The 17,729-nt window shown below is 37.9% G+C and overlaps 1 protein-coding gene across 1 annotated transcript in view; it reads left to right on the forward strand.

Moving 5' to 3' along the window:
• Positions 1-17,729, forward strand: part of PPP2CB (protein phosphatase 2 catalytic subunit beta) — a 42,356-nt gene that overhangs the window by 23,911 nt on the left and 716 nt on the right. Inside the window, exons 3-6 of the mRNA XM_051963752.1 lie at positions 9,119-9,292; positions 11,191-11,280; positions 12,450-12,611; positions 15,911-16,029. Coding sequence (XP_051819712.1) covers positions 9,119-9,292; positions 11,191-11,280; positions 12,450-12,611; positions 15,911-16,029 — 545 coding nt within the window. The remainder of the gene's footprint in view (positions 1-9,118; positions 9,293-11,190; positions 11,281-12,449; positions 12,612-15,910; positions 16,030-17,729) is intronic.

Consider the following 17,729-nt stretch of genomic DNA (forward strand, 5'->3'; position numbering starts at 1 on the left):
AGCTAAAAGTAACTTAGTCCTAGACTAAATTGACTTTTTAAAAAAGTCTGAGAAAATTTATTTATTATGGTGGCTTGGTACCCAGAGAAGAACTCAAACCCTTGGAGGTTTCAGTGTCCCACACATGGATGAATCCAGGCAAGTTCACACATATCCATACCTGCACCAGAAGAACCCCTTCACTTTGTCTGACAGACCTGCTTTTATGTGGTCACTTAGAAGGAGCCCCAACAGCCAACCCTCTCTAGAGATTCCAAAGATTTCTTGCCTTTGGCTGGTCCTTATAATCAGCAACACCTCCCATAAAATGAATTTCCAGTGTTACTGTCTGTATGGATTTATATGTTTCTACTTATAGTCATGTTCCCCCTCTCCTTTTTCTCTCCCAAATGTAGCTTCTGAGGGCACCATTGCTTTTTTGATTTCTATAGATAATCTCAAGTCTACCTTTTTTCTCATGGGCTGCCTCCTTTTAAAGTGATCTAGGTCTCTTTCCAATTCTAATCATATACTGAAAGGATACTGTATATTATGGGCCATTTTGGGGATTTTTAGGAGTAATTTTAGCTTGAGAGATTTGTCTCCCAATAGGTTTAAATAGAGCTCTTTAAACAGTTGGAAAGAAATCTTTAAGAGCTACTGAGGTCCAAAATTTCCATGTTCTGCTTGTTGCCCAGCATTCCTAATTGGAGCTTGGTTGATTCCTGATTTCCATCTCAAAGCTGGAAAAGTTGCTATTTAGTAATGCTTGCTAGAGTCTGGCCTCTGCTGGGCACAGCATTTTACATGCAAACCCTATAACATCACCAGGAATAGAGGTCATTGGAGGCAGAAAGATCATTGCACACAGTCCCTGCCCTGGATGACTTATATTCTCCTTGTCAGGGAAGAGCTGTACAGATTGCTCAGTTGTATCGGACAACATTCAGAAGAAGTGAATCCTTGAGGAAGCAGTTTTCCTCCTTTGTTTTGTGCCTGCACACATATGCAACAATTGAGGGTAGCTTTTGTATGTGTATTTATTTTAAAAAGTGCCTCTTTTGGACTGGCACCCTTTCCAAATGTGGTGTGCTTAGAAACTGCCTTTCTGTAGAACTGCTCAAGGATGTCCTTTGGGAAGTTTTTCATAACTGATTCTGCCCATATTCAGACATGCATCTCTCCCTGTGCCATTCACTGGCTTTAGGTACTGTCTCAGTTGTAATATAACACTATACAAAGTCTAGGCTAATTCAGTGGACATTCTTAGCTGCCTAGAATAAATGCAGTATAAATACTGCTCTCCAAGAACTCATTCTCACTCAGGCATGGGGAAAAGGGCATGAACAAACTCTAGAAAGGAGAATACTGAGGCTAGCCAGAACCTCAAGGAAAACTCTTCTTGAAAGTAGAAGAAGCTGGAAGAACAGCACAGGACACTGAGAAGTCATGTGAGTCAAAGGAAACCAGAACATTGTTGTCACAGAAGCCAAGGAGATGTGGCTTTCCAGAAGGACACAGAGCCCTCCAGTCAGATTCCTCAATGTGATTGGGGGAAGGAGGCCAAGAAACAAGATATTGGGGTTAGCCAGAAGGAGCCTTGGGAACCTTGAGAGTCTAGAGCTGTTTTATTAGAGTGTGAGAACCAAAAGAAGCTTGGGATTCGAGAATGAAAATGAGTGGAGGCTACATTTTGTAGATGTGACTCTTGCAGAAGACACAAGAATAAAATGACGACGTAGGCTAGGGGGACAACAGCAACAAAGTTGTATTCTTTTAGAATGATATGACTGAACATACTTTTAGGCTGGGCAAAAAAGAGTCAGTAGAGATGGAGGGAAAACATTAGTGTCAGAAAACTGGTGGGAACAGGAAAATTAGCAAGTAGACAAAAGGAGAGCCAGGGTCCAGAGGGTGAAGAATTCCCCTGGAGAGAAGAGTAAGAGCCAGATTTATGCTGGCTGGTATCACTGTTAACAAAGTAGGAAATAAGGTCATCTAAGAAGGATGATGGACAGGTGCCATCAACCTGACAATCAGTGTGTCCCTCAGGTTGTCATTTTTTCTTAACTTCTTTGTTTATTAGGGTGGAAAGGACATGATTGGAAAAGTACAGAAATTTGTAAAGCATCAATTTAATTTGCTTAAAGAAGAAATTTAGAACTGCTACTGAGGATGGGAGGGAATCCACAACTGAGGATTAAAAAGGTGGTTGATAGTCATAAAGGCATAATATGGGATTGTTGTCCTTTCAATCAGGTCAACTTGTGATTAACTTGAGCAAAGGAGGAGGAGAGCAGGGTGCTTACCTATCTCATACGGTTTATCCCAATTGCCAGTACATAATGAGAGCTCAGAGATATGGGTTGAATTGGACTGAAATGCACATTTGCCAATTGATGCTATTTGTTTGTGTTTGGTTTTTTGTTTCTTTAGGCTAAATATGTGCAATCCTTTTAAACACATTTCCATATTTGTCATGTTGTGCAAGAAAAATCAGACCAAAAGAGAAAAAAAACACAAGAAACAAACAAAAAAGGGGGAAAATATTATTCTTTGATCCATATTCAGTTTCTATAGTTCTCTCTCTGGATGGGGATGGCATTTTCCATCCCAAGTCTATTGGAATTGTTTTGAATCGTTGCATTATTGAGAAGAGCCAAGTCTATCACAGTTGATCATCACATAATCTTTTGTTACTGTGTAGTGTTCTCTTGGTTCTGCTCACTTCACTTAGCATCAGTTCATGTAAGTCTTTCCAGACTTTTCTGAAATCAGCCTGCTCACCATTTCTTATAGGACAATAATATTCCATGGCGTTCATATACCGTAACTTATTTAGCCATTCCCCAATTTATGGGCCTCCACTAAATTTTCAGTTCCTTGCCACTACAAAAAGGCACAAACATTGTGGCACATATGAATCCATTTCCCTCTTTTATGATCTCTTTGGTAGTGGTAACTGCTGGATCAAAAGATATGTGCAGTGGTGGTGTTGGTTGTTTTGATTAAAGCTTTTTATTTTCAGAACACATGCATAGATAATTTTCAACATTCACCTTTGCAAAACCTTGTGTTCCAAATTTTTTTCCTTCCCTTCCCCCCATCCTCTCCCCTAGACAGCAATTGATCCAATATGTTAAGCATGTTCAATTCTTCTATACATATTTCCACAATTATCATGCTGCATAAGAAAAATCAGATCAAAAAGGAAAAAAATAAGAAAGAAAGCAAAATGCAAGCAAACAACAATAAAAAAGGTGAAAATGCTATGTTGTGATTCACACTCAGTCCCCACAGTCCTCTCTGATATCCTCTCTGATCATCATATCCATCAGAATTGATCATCATATAATCTTATTGTTGCTATGTACAAGGTGCTCCTGATTTTACTCACTTTACTTAGCATCATCAGTTCATGTAAGTCTCTCCAGACCTCTCTAAAATCTGCTGAAACTTTTAGAATAATAACATTCTTATAGAACAATAGAACATTCATATAACATAACTTATTCAGCCATTCTTCAACTGATGGGCATCCACTCAGTTTCTAATTTCTTCCCACTACAAAAAGGCCTGCCACAAACATTTTTACACACATAAGTCCTTTTCCCTTTTTTATCATCTCTTTGGGATCCAGGCCCAGTAAAGACACTGCTGGATCAAAGGTACATATAGTTTTATAGCCATTTGGACATAGTTCCAATTGTTCTCCAGAATGGTTGGATCAGTTCACAGCTCTACCAACAATGTATTAATGTCCCAGTTTTCCCACATCTCCTCCAATGTTCATCATTTTTTTCTTCTAAAATCTTAGTCAATCTGAGAAGTGTGTCATGGTACCTCAGAATTGTCTTAATTTGCATTTCCCTGATAATCAATAATGATTTAAAGCACTTTTTTTTTAAAAAAATAACTTTTTATTGATAGAATTCATGCCAGGGTAATTTTTTACATTAACCCTTGCATTCACTTCTGTTCCGATTTTTCCCCTCCCTCCCTCCACCCCCTCCCCCAGATGGCAAGCAGTCCTTTACATGTTGAATAGGTTACAGTATATCCTGGATACAATATATGTGTGCAGAACCAAACAGTTTTCTTGTTGCACAGGGAGAATCGAATTCAGAAGGTATAAATAACCTGGGAAGAAAAACAAAAATACAAGCAGTTTATATTCATCTCCCAGTGTTCTTTCTTTGGGTGTAGCTGCTTCTGCTCATCTTTGATCAACTGAAACTGAATTAGCTCTCTTTCTCAAAGAGATCCACTTCCATCAGAATACATCCTCAAACAGTATCATTGTTGAGGTATATAATGATCTCCTGGTTCTGCTCATTTCACTTAGCATCAGTTCATGTAAGTCTCGCCAAGCCTCTCTGTATTCATCCTGCTGGTCATTCCTTACAGAACAATAATATTCCATAACGTTCATATACCACATTTTACTCAACCATTCTCCAATTGATGGGCATCCATTCATTTTCCAGCTTCTAGCCACCACAAACAGGGCTGCCACAAACATTTTGGCACATACAGGTCCCTTTCCCTTCTTTAGTATCTCTTTGGGGTATAAGCCCAGTAGAAACACTGCTGGATCAAAGGGTATGCACAGTTTGATATCTTTTTGAGCATAATTCCAAATTGCTCTCCAGAATGGCTGGCTGTGTTCACAATTCCACCAACAATGTATCAGTGTTCCTGTTTTCCCACATCCCCTCCAACATTCCACATTATTAAAGCACTTTTTCATATGACTAAGAATGGTTTTAGTTTCTTCATCAGAACATTGTTCATATCCTTTGACCATTTCTCAGTTGGAGAATGACTTGTATTCTCATAAATTTGATACAATTCTTTATATATATGTTAGAAATGAGGTCTTTGTCGGAAGTACTGGCAATAAAAATTGTTTTCTAGCTTTCTGCTTCCATTCTAATCTTGGCTGTATTGGTATTGTTTGTACAAAACCTTGTTAATTTAATGTAATAAAAATTATCCATTTTACATTTCATAATGTTTCAAGTTCTTTTTTGGCCATAAATTCTTTCCTTCTCCAAAGGTTTGACAAGTAGACTGTCTCTTATTCTCCTAATTTGCTTTTAGTATCACCCTTTGTGTCTAAATCATGAACCCATTTTGACTATATCTTAGTATTGCATGTTAGATATTGTTATCGCAGTAATTTTTGTCAAATAGTGAGTTCTTATCCTAGAAGCTGGAGTCTTTGGGTTTATCAAACACTAAATTACTAGTCATTGATTATTGTGTCTTATGAACCTATGAACCTAACCTATTCCAATGATCCATTACTCTCTTAGCCAATACCAAATGGTTTTGATGACCAGTGCTTTATAATAGTTTTAGGTGTGGTACAGCTAGGCCATCTTCCTCTGCATTTTTTTTTCATTATTTCCCTTGAAATTCTAGACCTTTTCTTCTTTACTTTTTCTAGTCAAATTAACCAAAGGATTATCTATTTTGTTGGTTTTTTCATAACATCATAACCTAAACTTATTTTCAGTTTTATTAATCTCTCCTTTGATTTTCAGAATGTCTAATCTGGTATTTAATTGGGGGGGGTTAATTTGTTGTTTTTCTGATTTTTTAGTTGCATGCCCAATTCATTAATCTTCCCTTTCTCTATTTTATTCATTTAAGAATCTAGAGATATAAAAGTTATCTCCTAAGAACTGCCTTGGCTCCACACCTGAAGTTTTGCTTTCTTGTCTCATTATTGTCATTTTCTTGGATGAAATTATTGTTTCTGTGATTTATTGTTTGACTCATTTGTTATTTAGGATGAGATTATTTACTTTCCAATTAATTTTTAATTTCTCATTCATTGCTCTTTATTACATGTAATTTTTATTGCATCATGATCTGAAAAAGATGCACTTAATAATATTTCTGTCTTTCTATATTTGATTATGAGATTTTTATGCCCTAATATATGGTTAGTTTTTGTGTAGGTGCCATGTACCATTGAGAAAAAGGTGTATTCTTTTCTGTCTTTCTCCAGATTGATTCAGTTTTCTCCAGAACTCTTTATCATACCTAATTTTTCTAAAATTCTATTTACTGCCTTAATTTCTTTCTTGTTTATTTTGTGGTTAGATATATCTAATTCTAAGAGAAGGCTGTTGAGATCTCCAACTAGTATAGTTTTGCTTTATATTTCTTCTTGTAATTCAACTTCTCTAAGAATTTGGATGCTATACCACTTGATGCATGTATATATATTTAGTGCTGTTATTTATATATTTAGTGTTGTTATTACTTTATTATCTAGGGTACAAGATGTAGTTTCCTTCCTTATCTCTTTTAACTAGATCTATTTTTGCTTTTGCTTGGTTGGAGATCAGGATTACTATCCCTACTTTTTACTTCAGCTGAAGCATAATCGATTCTGTTCCAACCTTTTACCTTTACTCTGTATGTGTCTCTCTTCTTCAGATGTGTTTCTTGCAAACAATATATTGTAAGATTCTGACTTTTAATCTATTTTGCGCTCCACTTCCATTTTATGGAAGAGTTCATTCCATTCACATTTACAGTTAAGATTACTAAATCTATATTTCCCACCCTCCTATTTTTCACATTTTATAATTTTCTCTCTCCTTTCATCCTTTCCTGCCTCACTACTATTTTGCTTCTGATCTTCACCTTCCTCAATCTGTCCTCTTTTTTATTAGCCTCCCCATTTCTTATTCCTTTCCCCTTCCACTTTTATTAGCCTCTCCTTTCTCTTTGCCCTTTCCCCTCCTATTTCCCTAGAGAGTGACTCAAATTTCTGTATTAAACTAAGAGTGTGTGTGTTATAATTCCCTCTCTGAACCAAATCTGATGAGATTAAGATTCAAACAATGCTTACCTCTCCTTCTTTCTCTCTATTGTAATAGGTTATTTCCCTAATAGGTTATTTGGTTATTTCCTATTTCCTCTTCTCCCAGTGTAATACTTTTTTCCACCCTTCAGTTTCTTTTTTATATCATTACATTGAAGTCAGTTTATGCCCATTCCCTCTAAGTTTATCCCTTCCAACTGCTCTGATAAAGATATTCTCAGGAGTTACAAGTATCGTCTTTCATATAGGAATGTAAACATTTTAATCTTTAAAAATCAGTGTTGTTTTTTTTTTTTTTCCCTATTTACCCTTTTATATTTCTCTTGTGTTTTGTACTTGAAGATTAAATTTTCTGCATAGTTCTGGCTTTTTTATCAGAAAAATTGAAAATCCCCTATTTCATTGAATGTCCATCTTCTGAAAGTTAATGCTCAGTTTTGCTGAGTAGTTGATTCTTGGTTGTAGTCCAAATTCTTTTACCTTCCAGAATATCATATTCCAGGCCCTCCATTCCTTTATTGTGGAATACCTCATTATATTTTCTTCTATTCTTTCACATTTAAAAAATACTGTTTGACTGATTCTTGATATCCCATTGAGTTATTTACTTCCATTTATTCAATTCCATTTTTTAAGAATGATTTTCTTTGATTAGCTTTTTTTTTAACTTTGTTTTGCATTTTGTATTTTTAAAGGAGTTGTTTAGTTCAGTGTATTTTTTTTCTCCATTTCATCAATTCTGTTTTTTAAGGAATTGTTTAATTCAGTATATTTTTTCCATTTTGCCAAATTTATTTTTTTAAGGAGTTGTTTTCTTCAATCAGTTTATATGCTTTCTTTTCTAAGCTGTTGGCTCCTCCCCCCAAAAAAAAGTTCATAATTTTCCTTCATAGTTTTCATTTTTCTCCATTTTTTCTTTTAAGATCCTTTTTTAGCTCTTCCAAGAGAGCCTTTTGAACTCCTTTTCAACTCCTTTGAGGCTTCACCTGTAGGCATTTTGTCATTGCTGTTCTCTTCTGTGTTTGGTCTCTGCTCTTCCCTGTCATCATACTAGCTTTCTGTGGACAGGGGTCTTTTTGCTTTTTTGTTCATTTTTAAAAGTTGGGCCCTGCTCCTAAGGCACAGAGGAGGTAGTTCCAACTTTTTTTTTTTTAAATTTTTATTTTTTTAGTGGGATAAGGACCTCTTAGTGATTTTCTGTTGTATTGGAGCCAGTGGTGCTGTAGGCTTTTCCACTGCTCTGACTTGGCTTGGCCAATTACTGTCTGTTATGTGGGATCCCAGTGCTTATAATTTACATTCTGTGGTTGTGTTGGCCCGCTGGCCTGCTGATCCACTCACTTCTGAACCAGGCCAGAGTATCCATTGCTGCTGTACTTTGACTAAGAGCCTCCCATTAGATTCCCCCCTGCTGTGTCTGCACTCAGACACATTCTCCCCTGCACAAATGAGACAGACCTTTCCTGAATTCCTTCCAAGATATCTTAAGCTGGAAAATTATTATGCCCTGAATGTTTGTGAGTTCACTTCAAAATCTGTGAAGAGGTTTGATCTAAATGTTCTCTACCATCTTGGTTCCGCCTTCTGTTTTTGTTTTTAAATCAAATCATAGATTTGATCCGTTTCTTTGTGTTTCTGTTCTTATATCTTAGATTCATTAAACGGTAAAGTGCTTCCCAATTATGAGTATTTCTCATAAGAAACATAAAAATGATAGTATCATCTAGGTTTTCCACTGATCAATCCACTGCCCTTTGTCAAGTTGGTGTTCTGATGGTTATAAGTCTTCAACAAGTATTTATTGAATACTTACTACTTGCCCATATCTTGTTGGGGAGCAAGAAAGAGAATTCACGACAAAGTGGAATTTTGAATAAGAAGATTAAAAACTGGGACCTTGATCCTTTTGGGTTTGGGGGGCAAAATGACTGAAGTGGTGTTTTAGAAAGATGGAGGAGACTAGTGGCTTTATGCACAGTAGATTGGTTGGAGACAAGATCTAGAAATGGTCTTTTTGTAGCCATTGAGTAATGGGGTGAATAGAACTATGAACCAGGGCTATAGTAGTGCTATGGGAAGAGAAAACCCAAACCCAAGAGATATTTGGAAGTTAGAATTGACTAGGATTTTAAAAAGAAAAAAAATTGTATATAGGAAATGAGAGGTTTTCTTGATTCTTATAAAATAATTTGCTGTCATTTCATCTGAAGAGAAAAATTAATTAAAGAATTGGGCTAAAAGTTAATCTGTGTAATAATTTTCAACAGGCTGCTATATTCATTTTCCCTTTTCTAGGTGCGATATCCAGAGCGGATCACAATACTGAGGGGAAACCATGAGAGCCGACAAATTACACAAGTGTATGGCTTTTATGATGAATGCCTGAGGAAGTATGGCAATGCCAATGTTTGGAAATACTTTACTGATCTGTTTGATTATCTCCCACTCACAGCTTTAGTAGATGGACAGGTATGTATTTACTGTAATTAAAGTAGCGTCTATGTGTTTGTTAATGGAGTTCTGTCAGATCTATCATTCTGCAAAGTTGGTACCTGTAACAATAAGGGAGAGACTGAGCATTTCTATAGGACTTACTATGTGCCTAGCACTGTACTAATAGCTTTCCAAATAATACCTCATTTGATGTTTACCACAACCCTGGGAGGCAGATGTTATTATCCCTATTTTGCAAAAGAGGAAACTTGGGCCCAGAGTTCAGTGACTTGTCACTTAGCTATGAAGTGTCTGAGACTGGTTTTCCCGGCTCCAAGGCACTCAGTTCACTGTACCATCTAGCTGCCTCAGGAGCTATAAAGCACTTATTATTCACTTTTATAATAGTAACTGGTAATTAAAGGGAAAGGATAAGGGAAAAGTGACTGGCTCAGGGTCATTGGCAGGATTTGAACCTTGATCTCTCCTAGTCTCGAGGTCAGCTCTCTATCTGCTGCTCTTTGCCACCTCTCTCCTTTTTTTAATTTAATATTTAATTTCTGGACATGACAAGATACTCTGCATGTATCATCCACCATCTTGGGATAGTCCTGCAAGTTAGGGAGCATCATCCCCATTTCAGAGATTAGGAAACTGAAGCTCATGATTTGATTTGCTCAGGATCTTACAACTAGTAAGGGTCAGACAAGATTAAGGTACCAACACTGTGGTAGCCGTGAACATGTACTTCATAAGCACTTGCTTGTGAGCAAGCGCTTTGTGATTGATGCTTTGCCCGAAGATAGAGCAGAATTGGCCCCTGCCTTCAGGCATCTTCTGTCTTTTGGTTCCAGAAAGAGGAAGGCAAATTGATGAGAAGTACCCAGCTGTCCCCATGTGTGCATATCTGCCTTTGCTAGGTCCTTCACTACTCTGGGAGCCCTGAGCTCCCAAAATGGCTGGGGGAGGGAGAAGCTAAAGGAGGAGCTCATCATTTGGCAGAAAAGCATCGTCATATTGGAGGGGAAAGATGGGATGTCTCTCCAGGGGTCACTTTCTCACCCCTTACCTGCCTTCTGTAGACATGGATCATTAACAGAGGGAGAAGCCTGAAGGCAGTACTGACCTGCCCTATTTTTTAATTATTGGGATTATGGGTAGAGTCATGTGAATTCTTTACCACCATGGATGTGTTCTTTGCAAGCAGTTCTCTGGAGAGCCCACATTCTAGATGTCTTACAAAAAGTAATTTGGTTTTTTATTTCTCCCATGGTTTTTCCCTTTTGCTTTGAATGTTCTCTCCCAACATGATAATAAAGTAATGTGTATTAAAAGTAAATACATTTATTAGGGGGAAAAAAAGTAGTCTGATAAAGCAATAGAAATAATAGCCAGCATATCTATAGTAGAGTGCTTCTCATAGATCAAGAACCTATGAGGTAGGTGCTTCATTTCCATTTTGAGATAAAGTAACTGAGACACAGAGAGATTGAGAATTCTAGAGTCACATTGCTAGGGGCTGTTTTAGGCAAGATTTGAAGTCAGTTCATCCTGATTCCCAAGTTCTGATTCAATATATTTTGCTACCTGGCTGCATAGTGATTGAAGGTTTGTTAGCCTTTATGTAAATGGGAATTTTAAAAGTTAGTGATACAAGTTTACCACAGAACTATAAGAAAATTATATTTGGACAAAAATAATCCCTGGAATGAAGTAATTTAATTGTACTTACTTATTAGAAAATTTATTTTCTTATAGGTAAGATTTTTGGAAATCATAAAATTTTGGATTTAAATTTAAAAGGTGAAAAATTATGATAAGATATGCATGATGTAAATTATTTTAGGTACTTTTCATGAGATTTGGGCAAGAAGTGAGCTAAAAAAAATTGTGCGCCCACTCCCCACCCCACCCCCCCCTTTTTTTTTTTAAAGATATTTTGCCTCCATGGTGGCCTTTCTCCATCCATCGATACACTGGATCATATCCGAGCCCTAGATCGTCTGCAAGAAGTTCCACATGAGGTAAAGTTAAGAGGTTTTTGGGGGGTGTCATTCTACCCATGTTAGGTACTGTGCCATAAAAAGAGGTAAGTTCTCTTTCTCTAGACCAATATGTATTCCATTAACCCCAAGAACCGAATTTGTTAGGGAACTGGCCTATCCTATCTGAAGGCTCTGCTATGAGATGGGAATTTCTTGGGCCTCACTTTTCAAGGTCGTCAGGAACAAAGTCCTTTGTTAGCCTCAAAATACTGAAAATACTTCTCTTTCCTCTTTACCTCTATCTTGGACTTCAGTCCAGACAAAATCTCTAAAGGGGATTGAGCTTAGCAGGCTGATGGCAAAAGAGCCAAGGACTGACCTGAAGATATTGTCTTTGTGGAGGTGTATTTAGGAGAGAAACCCTGTTAAATTGTTTTCCTTGTACATGAGGGAGTGGGCCAGAGGAACAGTGTGAAATTAAGTCAGAAAGCTTGCAGTTACTTTCAAGTAATCTCACACATTGACAGAAACCACCAAGGGAGGTTAGTAACAGCTCTCCATTTCAGAAACCCCTAAGAAGAGAACATGGATTGTGAAGATCAGAAAGCAGGTGGCCACAGTCAGTCTCAGGAGGCCCCTTCCTCTATTGCTTCCACCATCATCTATCATTAACCACTGGTGGAGTGGTCAGATTTAGTTGTTCTTGGCTGCCCTGATTGGTTACAAGGGGGGCACTTTGGGGGAGATGGAAAACCTTGGAAGTGACAGAGACTTTTAAAAAAGGAACAGAAAAGTTGACACTAAACAGGTTAGTAATAGAATAAAAGTTTTGTCTTGGGAGAGAAGGATTGTAGGAGAGCTCTGCAGCTCCAAGGAAAGGGCTGAGTGCTCCCCACCAGCTCCCATCCAGACTCCTGGAATCCTCAAGGATAACTGCAGAAGAACTTGGAACACTCAGTGAGTATTTCTGGTAGCTGAATAGAGTAATTTGTAATAGTAATTTGTTAATTTACTATATCGTCAGAAAGAGCCAAATGGTGTTCTGGGGAAATGTTTCAGGTGAGGGAAATTCTAGTACTATGACTTCCTTCACTGCTAGACTCTTCACTCTTTGCTGACACCTGTGTAATGCAAGGCTTGCCCTTTCAGCTACATCAGTGGTAGTCTGATCCCCTCATGCATTTTGACATCGTTGTTTTTCTCGGTAGGGCCCAATGTGTGACCTGTTATGGTCTGATCCCGATGATCGTGGTGGATGGGGCATTTCTCCACGAGGGGCTGGCTACACATTTGGACAGGACATTTCTGAAACATTTAACCATGCCAATGGCCTCACACTGGTTTCCCGTGCTCACCAACTTGTGATGGAGGTAGGCCTATTTGTGTGCAGGACGTTTTCTTCCACCGTCGGTGGGTATTAGATTCTGGTCCTCTGTGTTAACTGAAGGGGGAAAATTATCGTTCCTCATTTTAGGGAGCTACTAATATGCCTTGGTAAAGTGGATTACATTGAAAGAGGTGTTCCTTCAAAATGCTTTATTCCAATATATTTATTGGAATTAATAAAAGATTTGATATATCTGCTAATAAGTAAGAAAGAAACAGCAGCTTATAAAACCATGTATCTGATTCAACTCTCCCTTGGGTGAAGGAAAAACTTGCTGGTTCTGAGAGGTAAATATGTCAAAGTTTGCAGAACTATTACTCTCTTTTATTAGAACTTCCTTTTAATTTATTTTTTGCTTTTTTTTTAAAGTGAAATGTCATTGATGTCTTTCTTTTTTTTTTTTAATATCCTGTCTTTCCCCCTGTAACCCTCCCAGAAACCATCCCATGCCACAAACAGTATTTTTTAAACTCAAAAAAAAAAAAAAGAAAGAAAGAAAGAAAAAGAGGGTGAAAAATCAGCACAACTGACTCATATGTTGTGAAAACCTCATACCTTGGGCATGTGTCTCCCCCTCCTCCAGTTGGAGGAATAGGGGAGAGGGAGATATGGAGGATTAGACTGTTCATTTCTCTTCATTTGAGTCCTAATGAATGAATCCTACCTTACCACTTTGTTACAGTACCTTTGGATCTTTGGGTTGTGGCCCTGCTTTCCATTTTCATTGTAATTGCTGTGTATTGTTTTCTTAGCTCTGTTGACGGTACTTTTAAATTTTCTTCTATTTTTCAATCTTTTGATTCTTTTAATCTTTTAATATTTCTTATTGCTTCATGGAGTCACTGGCTTCTATTTGGTCCACTTTAATTTCCAGGTAGTTTGATGCTTGGACAGCTTTTGTACTCCTTTTGTTGAGTTCTCAGTTTCTTTTTTTTCTAGTCAGTGTTGTTCTGGACCTAAAAGCTTCCCTTTTCAGAAATCTCTGCCTGTCCCAGCATCCTTGTTTTGTTCAAGAATTAGCCCCAGGGAAACTTCCTTGACCCACCTCCTCCCCCTCTCATGTTACTTTGTGTGAACAAGAAGCAGGTATCGTTACAGACTGTGCTGGACTTTTGTGTCAAAATTACTTGGGTCTGACTTCTGTCTGTAACACTGGGCACAGCTGTTTGCATGTGACTTAGCTTCAGTTTCTCCATCTATAAAAAAGACATGATAGTTGCCCTCGTAGTAGTTCCTATGGCCCTTGTAAGACTCAAGATCACATATATGACACTACTCACAGGCCTTAAAGGGTCATTGACACTATTGTTGTTGTATACTTGTCCAGTAGAATGTCAGCCCCTTGAGGTCACAGTAACCAGTAAATGTCATCTGCAGGAATTGATATCTTACTGAGCATGGGACCTGTATCATGTGACGAGTCTCGTCTCTTTCCCCTGTCAGTCCAGGATGCCATTGCATCCTTCTGGCTATCATGTCATCTCTGTCTGACCAATCCATTGATTCCCTCCATGCTGCCTGTTTTGTTCTTAGGAGTTCCTCATTGGTTGCCACATCCTTTCCCTTGTAGTCAGTGCCTAGAACAGCCCACGTGGAGCTTATGGAAGTTTAAGATGCCTGTGGGCATCTTTCAGGGGCTACCCACTTGGAGCTCCTGTTCCTGTTGAATTTGGGTCCTGCTCATTTTCTGTCTGCATCATGTGTCCATAGACACAGGTATGGACAAACACTAAGGGAGTTCCGTGTCCTCAGATTTTATAATAATGGATGTTCACCATCCCCTCAGGCTTGTCAGTGTTGGAGTTGAGTTTGGAGGGTCAGGCCTCTCATAGTGAGCTGGCTTCTGAGCTTGGCTTTGTGCCATTGCTGATTTTTTTTTTTTTTGTGAAAGTCTGTTTCCACAAGGATTCTTGGTTTACAGCCATAACTCTTAAGACTTTTGTAGATAGGAAAGTAGCTTTGTATTTAATTGTTGATTTTTTTTTTTCCTCTCACTTTTTGCATTAAAAAAACCAAAAAAACAAAAACCAGGGATTTTTTTCCACACCTTTGATATCTTCCCCTCCTTCAGGTAGGCCAGGCCTTCCAACACCTCCTGAGTTGCTTATCACTGAGCATGGAGCTCTAGGTAGACTGCATCCAATCTAGGTGCTTCTCCCGTCTTTGGTAATATTTGAGTGTGAATTCTGCTCCTCCTATAAGCATGTCCAGAATTTCTGGCTATGGTTGATTAGAATGGATCATCTGTGGTAGAAGCAAGTTGTAAGAGTCTTTGTGGATTGATTCTGTTTTCTCTTCTGTTTGTTGTCCTTCCAGCTTTGTTTGTTGTTAAATGAACTTAGGATGATTTGGCTTCATGGAGTCTTTGTGGGGTTTTTTAAAGGCTGGTTTTACCTCTGCCTTATAAGACAGCTGCCTTCCTTCTCTTCCTCTTCATCCTGCTCCTCCTCCTCTTTCTCTTCATACGTCATCCTTCCCAACAGTTAACAAATGACTTCATAGATTAAACAATTGCATTATCCTTGTCACCTTTTCTCTGTGCCTCATAAATATAGCAAGTATTAGCTGATTGCTGCATTTTGGAAACTTCTGTAGTCTTCCTATGGCAGTTGACTTTGATTATATGGTACCACTTCTGACAAGTCTTCCTATGGCAGTTGACCTTGGTTATATGATACCACTTCTGACATCCATTTCTCATTTTTTATTATTAATTATTTGATTAAGTAATTCAGCATTTAATTGTTCCCTTTTTATGCTATAGCTTTTACATTATACTTTCTGCTAGCTTTTTACTCATTCTGACCTTATTCTGACAAATAGTCAGCTAAGTTGTAATAACTTGTACATTGACAGTGAGCCTTTTCTTGAATGTTAAAATATAACTATTTGCCTTCGCCATGGATATGTTAAGTATGTTCGTTCCAGAAAACTGCCTGGTATATCCATAGAGCACTATTTTTTTTATGAATTAAAAGTAGATATCTTATTAAAGACTTAGACAAGTTAATTTGGTTTTGCATACGATTTCAACAATTTGTAGATCTTTACACTTTGAAATAGAGCTGCCTCATTTAGAACTTTTTCTGTGAGCCTTCTTTCATTAATTGTGGACTTTGGTCTAGCTCGTTCAGGCTCCATGCTGAGGGTTATATTTGTAGGTGTCATTAGTGGCTCCCAGCACCACTATTCTGATTCTGCTCCCCTGCTCATTTTTCCTTTGTGATGTTCAGCCTTTAAAAAAACAACAATAATTCATATGCTGTTTTTTGAATGTTTCAGGGATACAATTGGTGTCATGATCGGAACGTGGTTACTATTTTCAGTGCACCCAATTACTGCTACCGTTGTGGGAACCAGGCTGCTATTATGGAACTAGATGACACTTTAAAATATTCTTTGTAAGTATCACATGTTTTAGAAAGAAAATAGAGATAGAAATAGTAGAATTAAGAGTCATACATTAAAAGTTAACATTTTCACATTTTTTCATATGTGAAAGGAAAATTAAAAATAAGGGGGGGGAGAAAATTGCAATTATTTTTAAAATCAGTTTGATAAACATTTATTGAATTGATGCAATTGAATATAATTTTTGACCAATATAGTTGCTTTGTAAGATTCCAGAGAATATAATAAGTGACCAGACTTTTTGCTGAGGCAATAGGGTTAAGTGATTTGCCCAGGATCACACAGCTAGGAAGTGTAAGTGTCTGAGGCTGGATTTGAACTCAAGTCTTCTTGACTTCAGGACTAGTGCTCTATCCACTATGCCACTGAGCTGCCCTGACCAGGTGTTAATCTTGATTTTCAAAAGAGGAAAAAGAATAGAAACTACAGGTCAATGAGCTTAATTTACTTCCAGGAAAATCCTAGATTCCCTCCTTAAACAAATGTTTTGTTATCTAACAAATGGAACTGTGATTTCAAAGAGCTAGTCTAATCTCATCCAGATTAGGGCATATAAAATTAACCTATCGTTAGTGGAATCTCTGATTGTTCACTTAAGGAAGTGCTATAGAAAGATTTCAGCTATAAGTTATCTGGGGTTACTAAACCATACTTTTGTTTCATTTGCAAAAATGTTTTAGTTTTAGTGCCCTAGAAGAGCTCACAGTGAGTCAGTGCTAATGTAGTCCTAGGCTTTATTAAGTAAGAAAAGACTTTCTTGAACAAAGAGGTGTAGTTCTGTGTCTCTATCCCCCTTGCTAGATCCACATTTTGGGAAGGACATTGTTAATTTAGAGACCCACCAGATCAGGGTTGCCACCATGAGGAAGGGCTTCAAGCTCGTGAGTTCTGTGGGATGTACAAAAGAGAAAACTTGGTGGGAGATGCTCTTTATTTGGTGGGCTATCATGTGAAAGAGGTCCCAGAGGATAGAAGGAGGAGCAATGGGGAAAGGTTACAGAGGAGCTAATTTAAGCAAACTTCCTCACTATTAGAGATGTCCAATTAAGTTAAAATAAATAGTTGAAAATATGATGCAAGGACCCTTCTGGATCTTGGAGAAATGGTGAAAAGGATCAAGCACAATGTAGCTGTGGGATGTCCCTGAGACTCTCCTTCATAAGTCCTTATAGGCTAGAGTAAGCCCAGAGATCCCATGTTACATGTCTAAGTAGACTAATAATATTGCCTATCAATGAAAAGATTGTAGTGTACGCACTCTGTACTGTTCAGACCAAAGGGAAACTTCCAGCATGCCCAGATGAGAACATGCAAGAAGAGGCCCTATTAGTTAGTGGTGCTCCTTAATTAATTCTTGCCTCCTTTGTAGTCAAGGGATTGTAAAGTTGTGAAAACATACTTAAATATTCTTCCCAATCTCCATCAAAGCCCAAGAATGTATCCAAAGAAACCAGGAAAGTACCCAACCTGACCTTGGGACCTGTTGTTTCACATTGAGGCTCAGAGACCCATTGGCCTGGCTGGTGGCTGTTGACTTGTCCCCGTGTCTTTGTCATCTTGTCCACTCCTTCGGTCTATAAGGAGCTGGGGGCAAGGAGACTCAATTAGTCCTTTGTTTTCTTTAGATTGGGTTTCTTATAGTAATAGTGATAGTTGAAAGAAGCCTTAAAGGACCATCTCCTGAATTATT

Source organism: Antechinus flavipes, chromosome 6 (assembly GCF_016432865.1).
Source record: "Antechinus flavipes isolate AdamAnt ecotype Samford, QLD, Australia chromosome 6, AdamAnt_v2, whole genome shotgun sequence".
Lineage (NCBI taxonomy): Eukaryota > Metazoa > Chordata > Mammalia > Dasyuromorphia > Dasyuridae > Antechinus > Antechinus flavipes.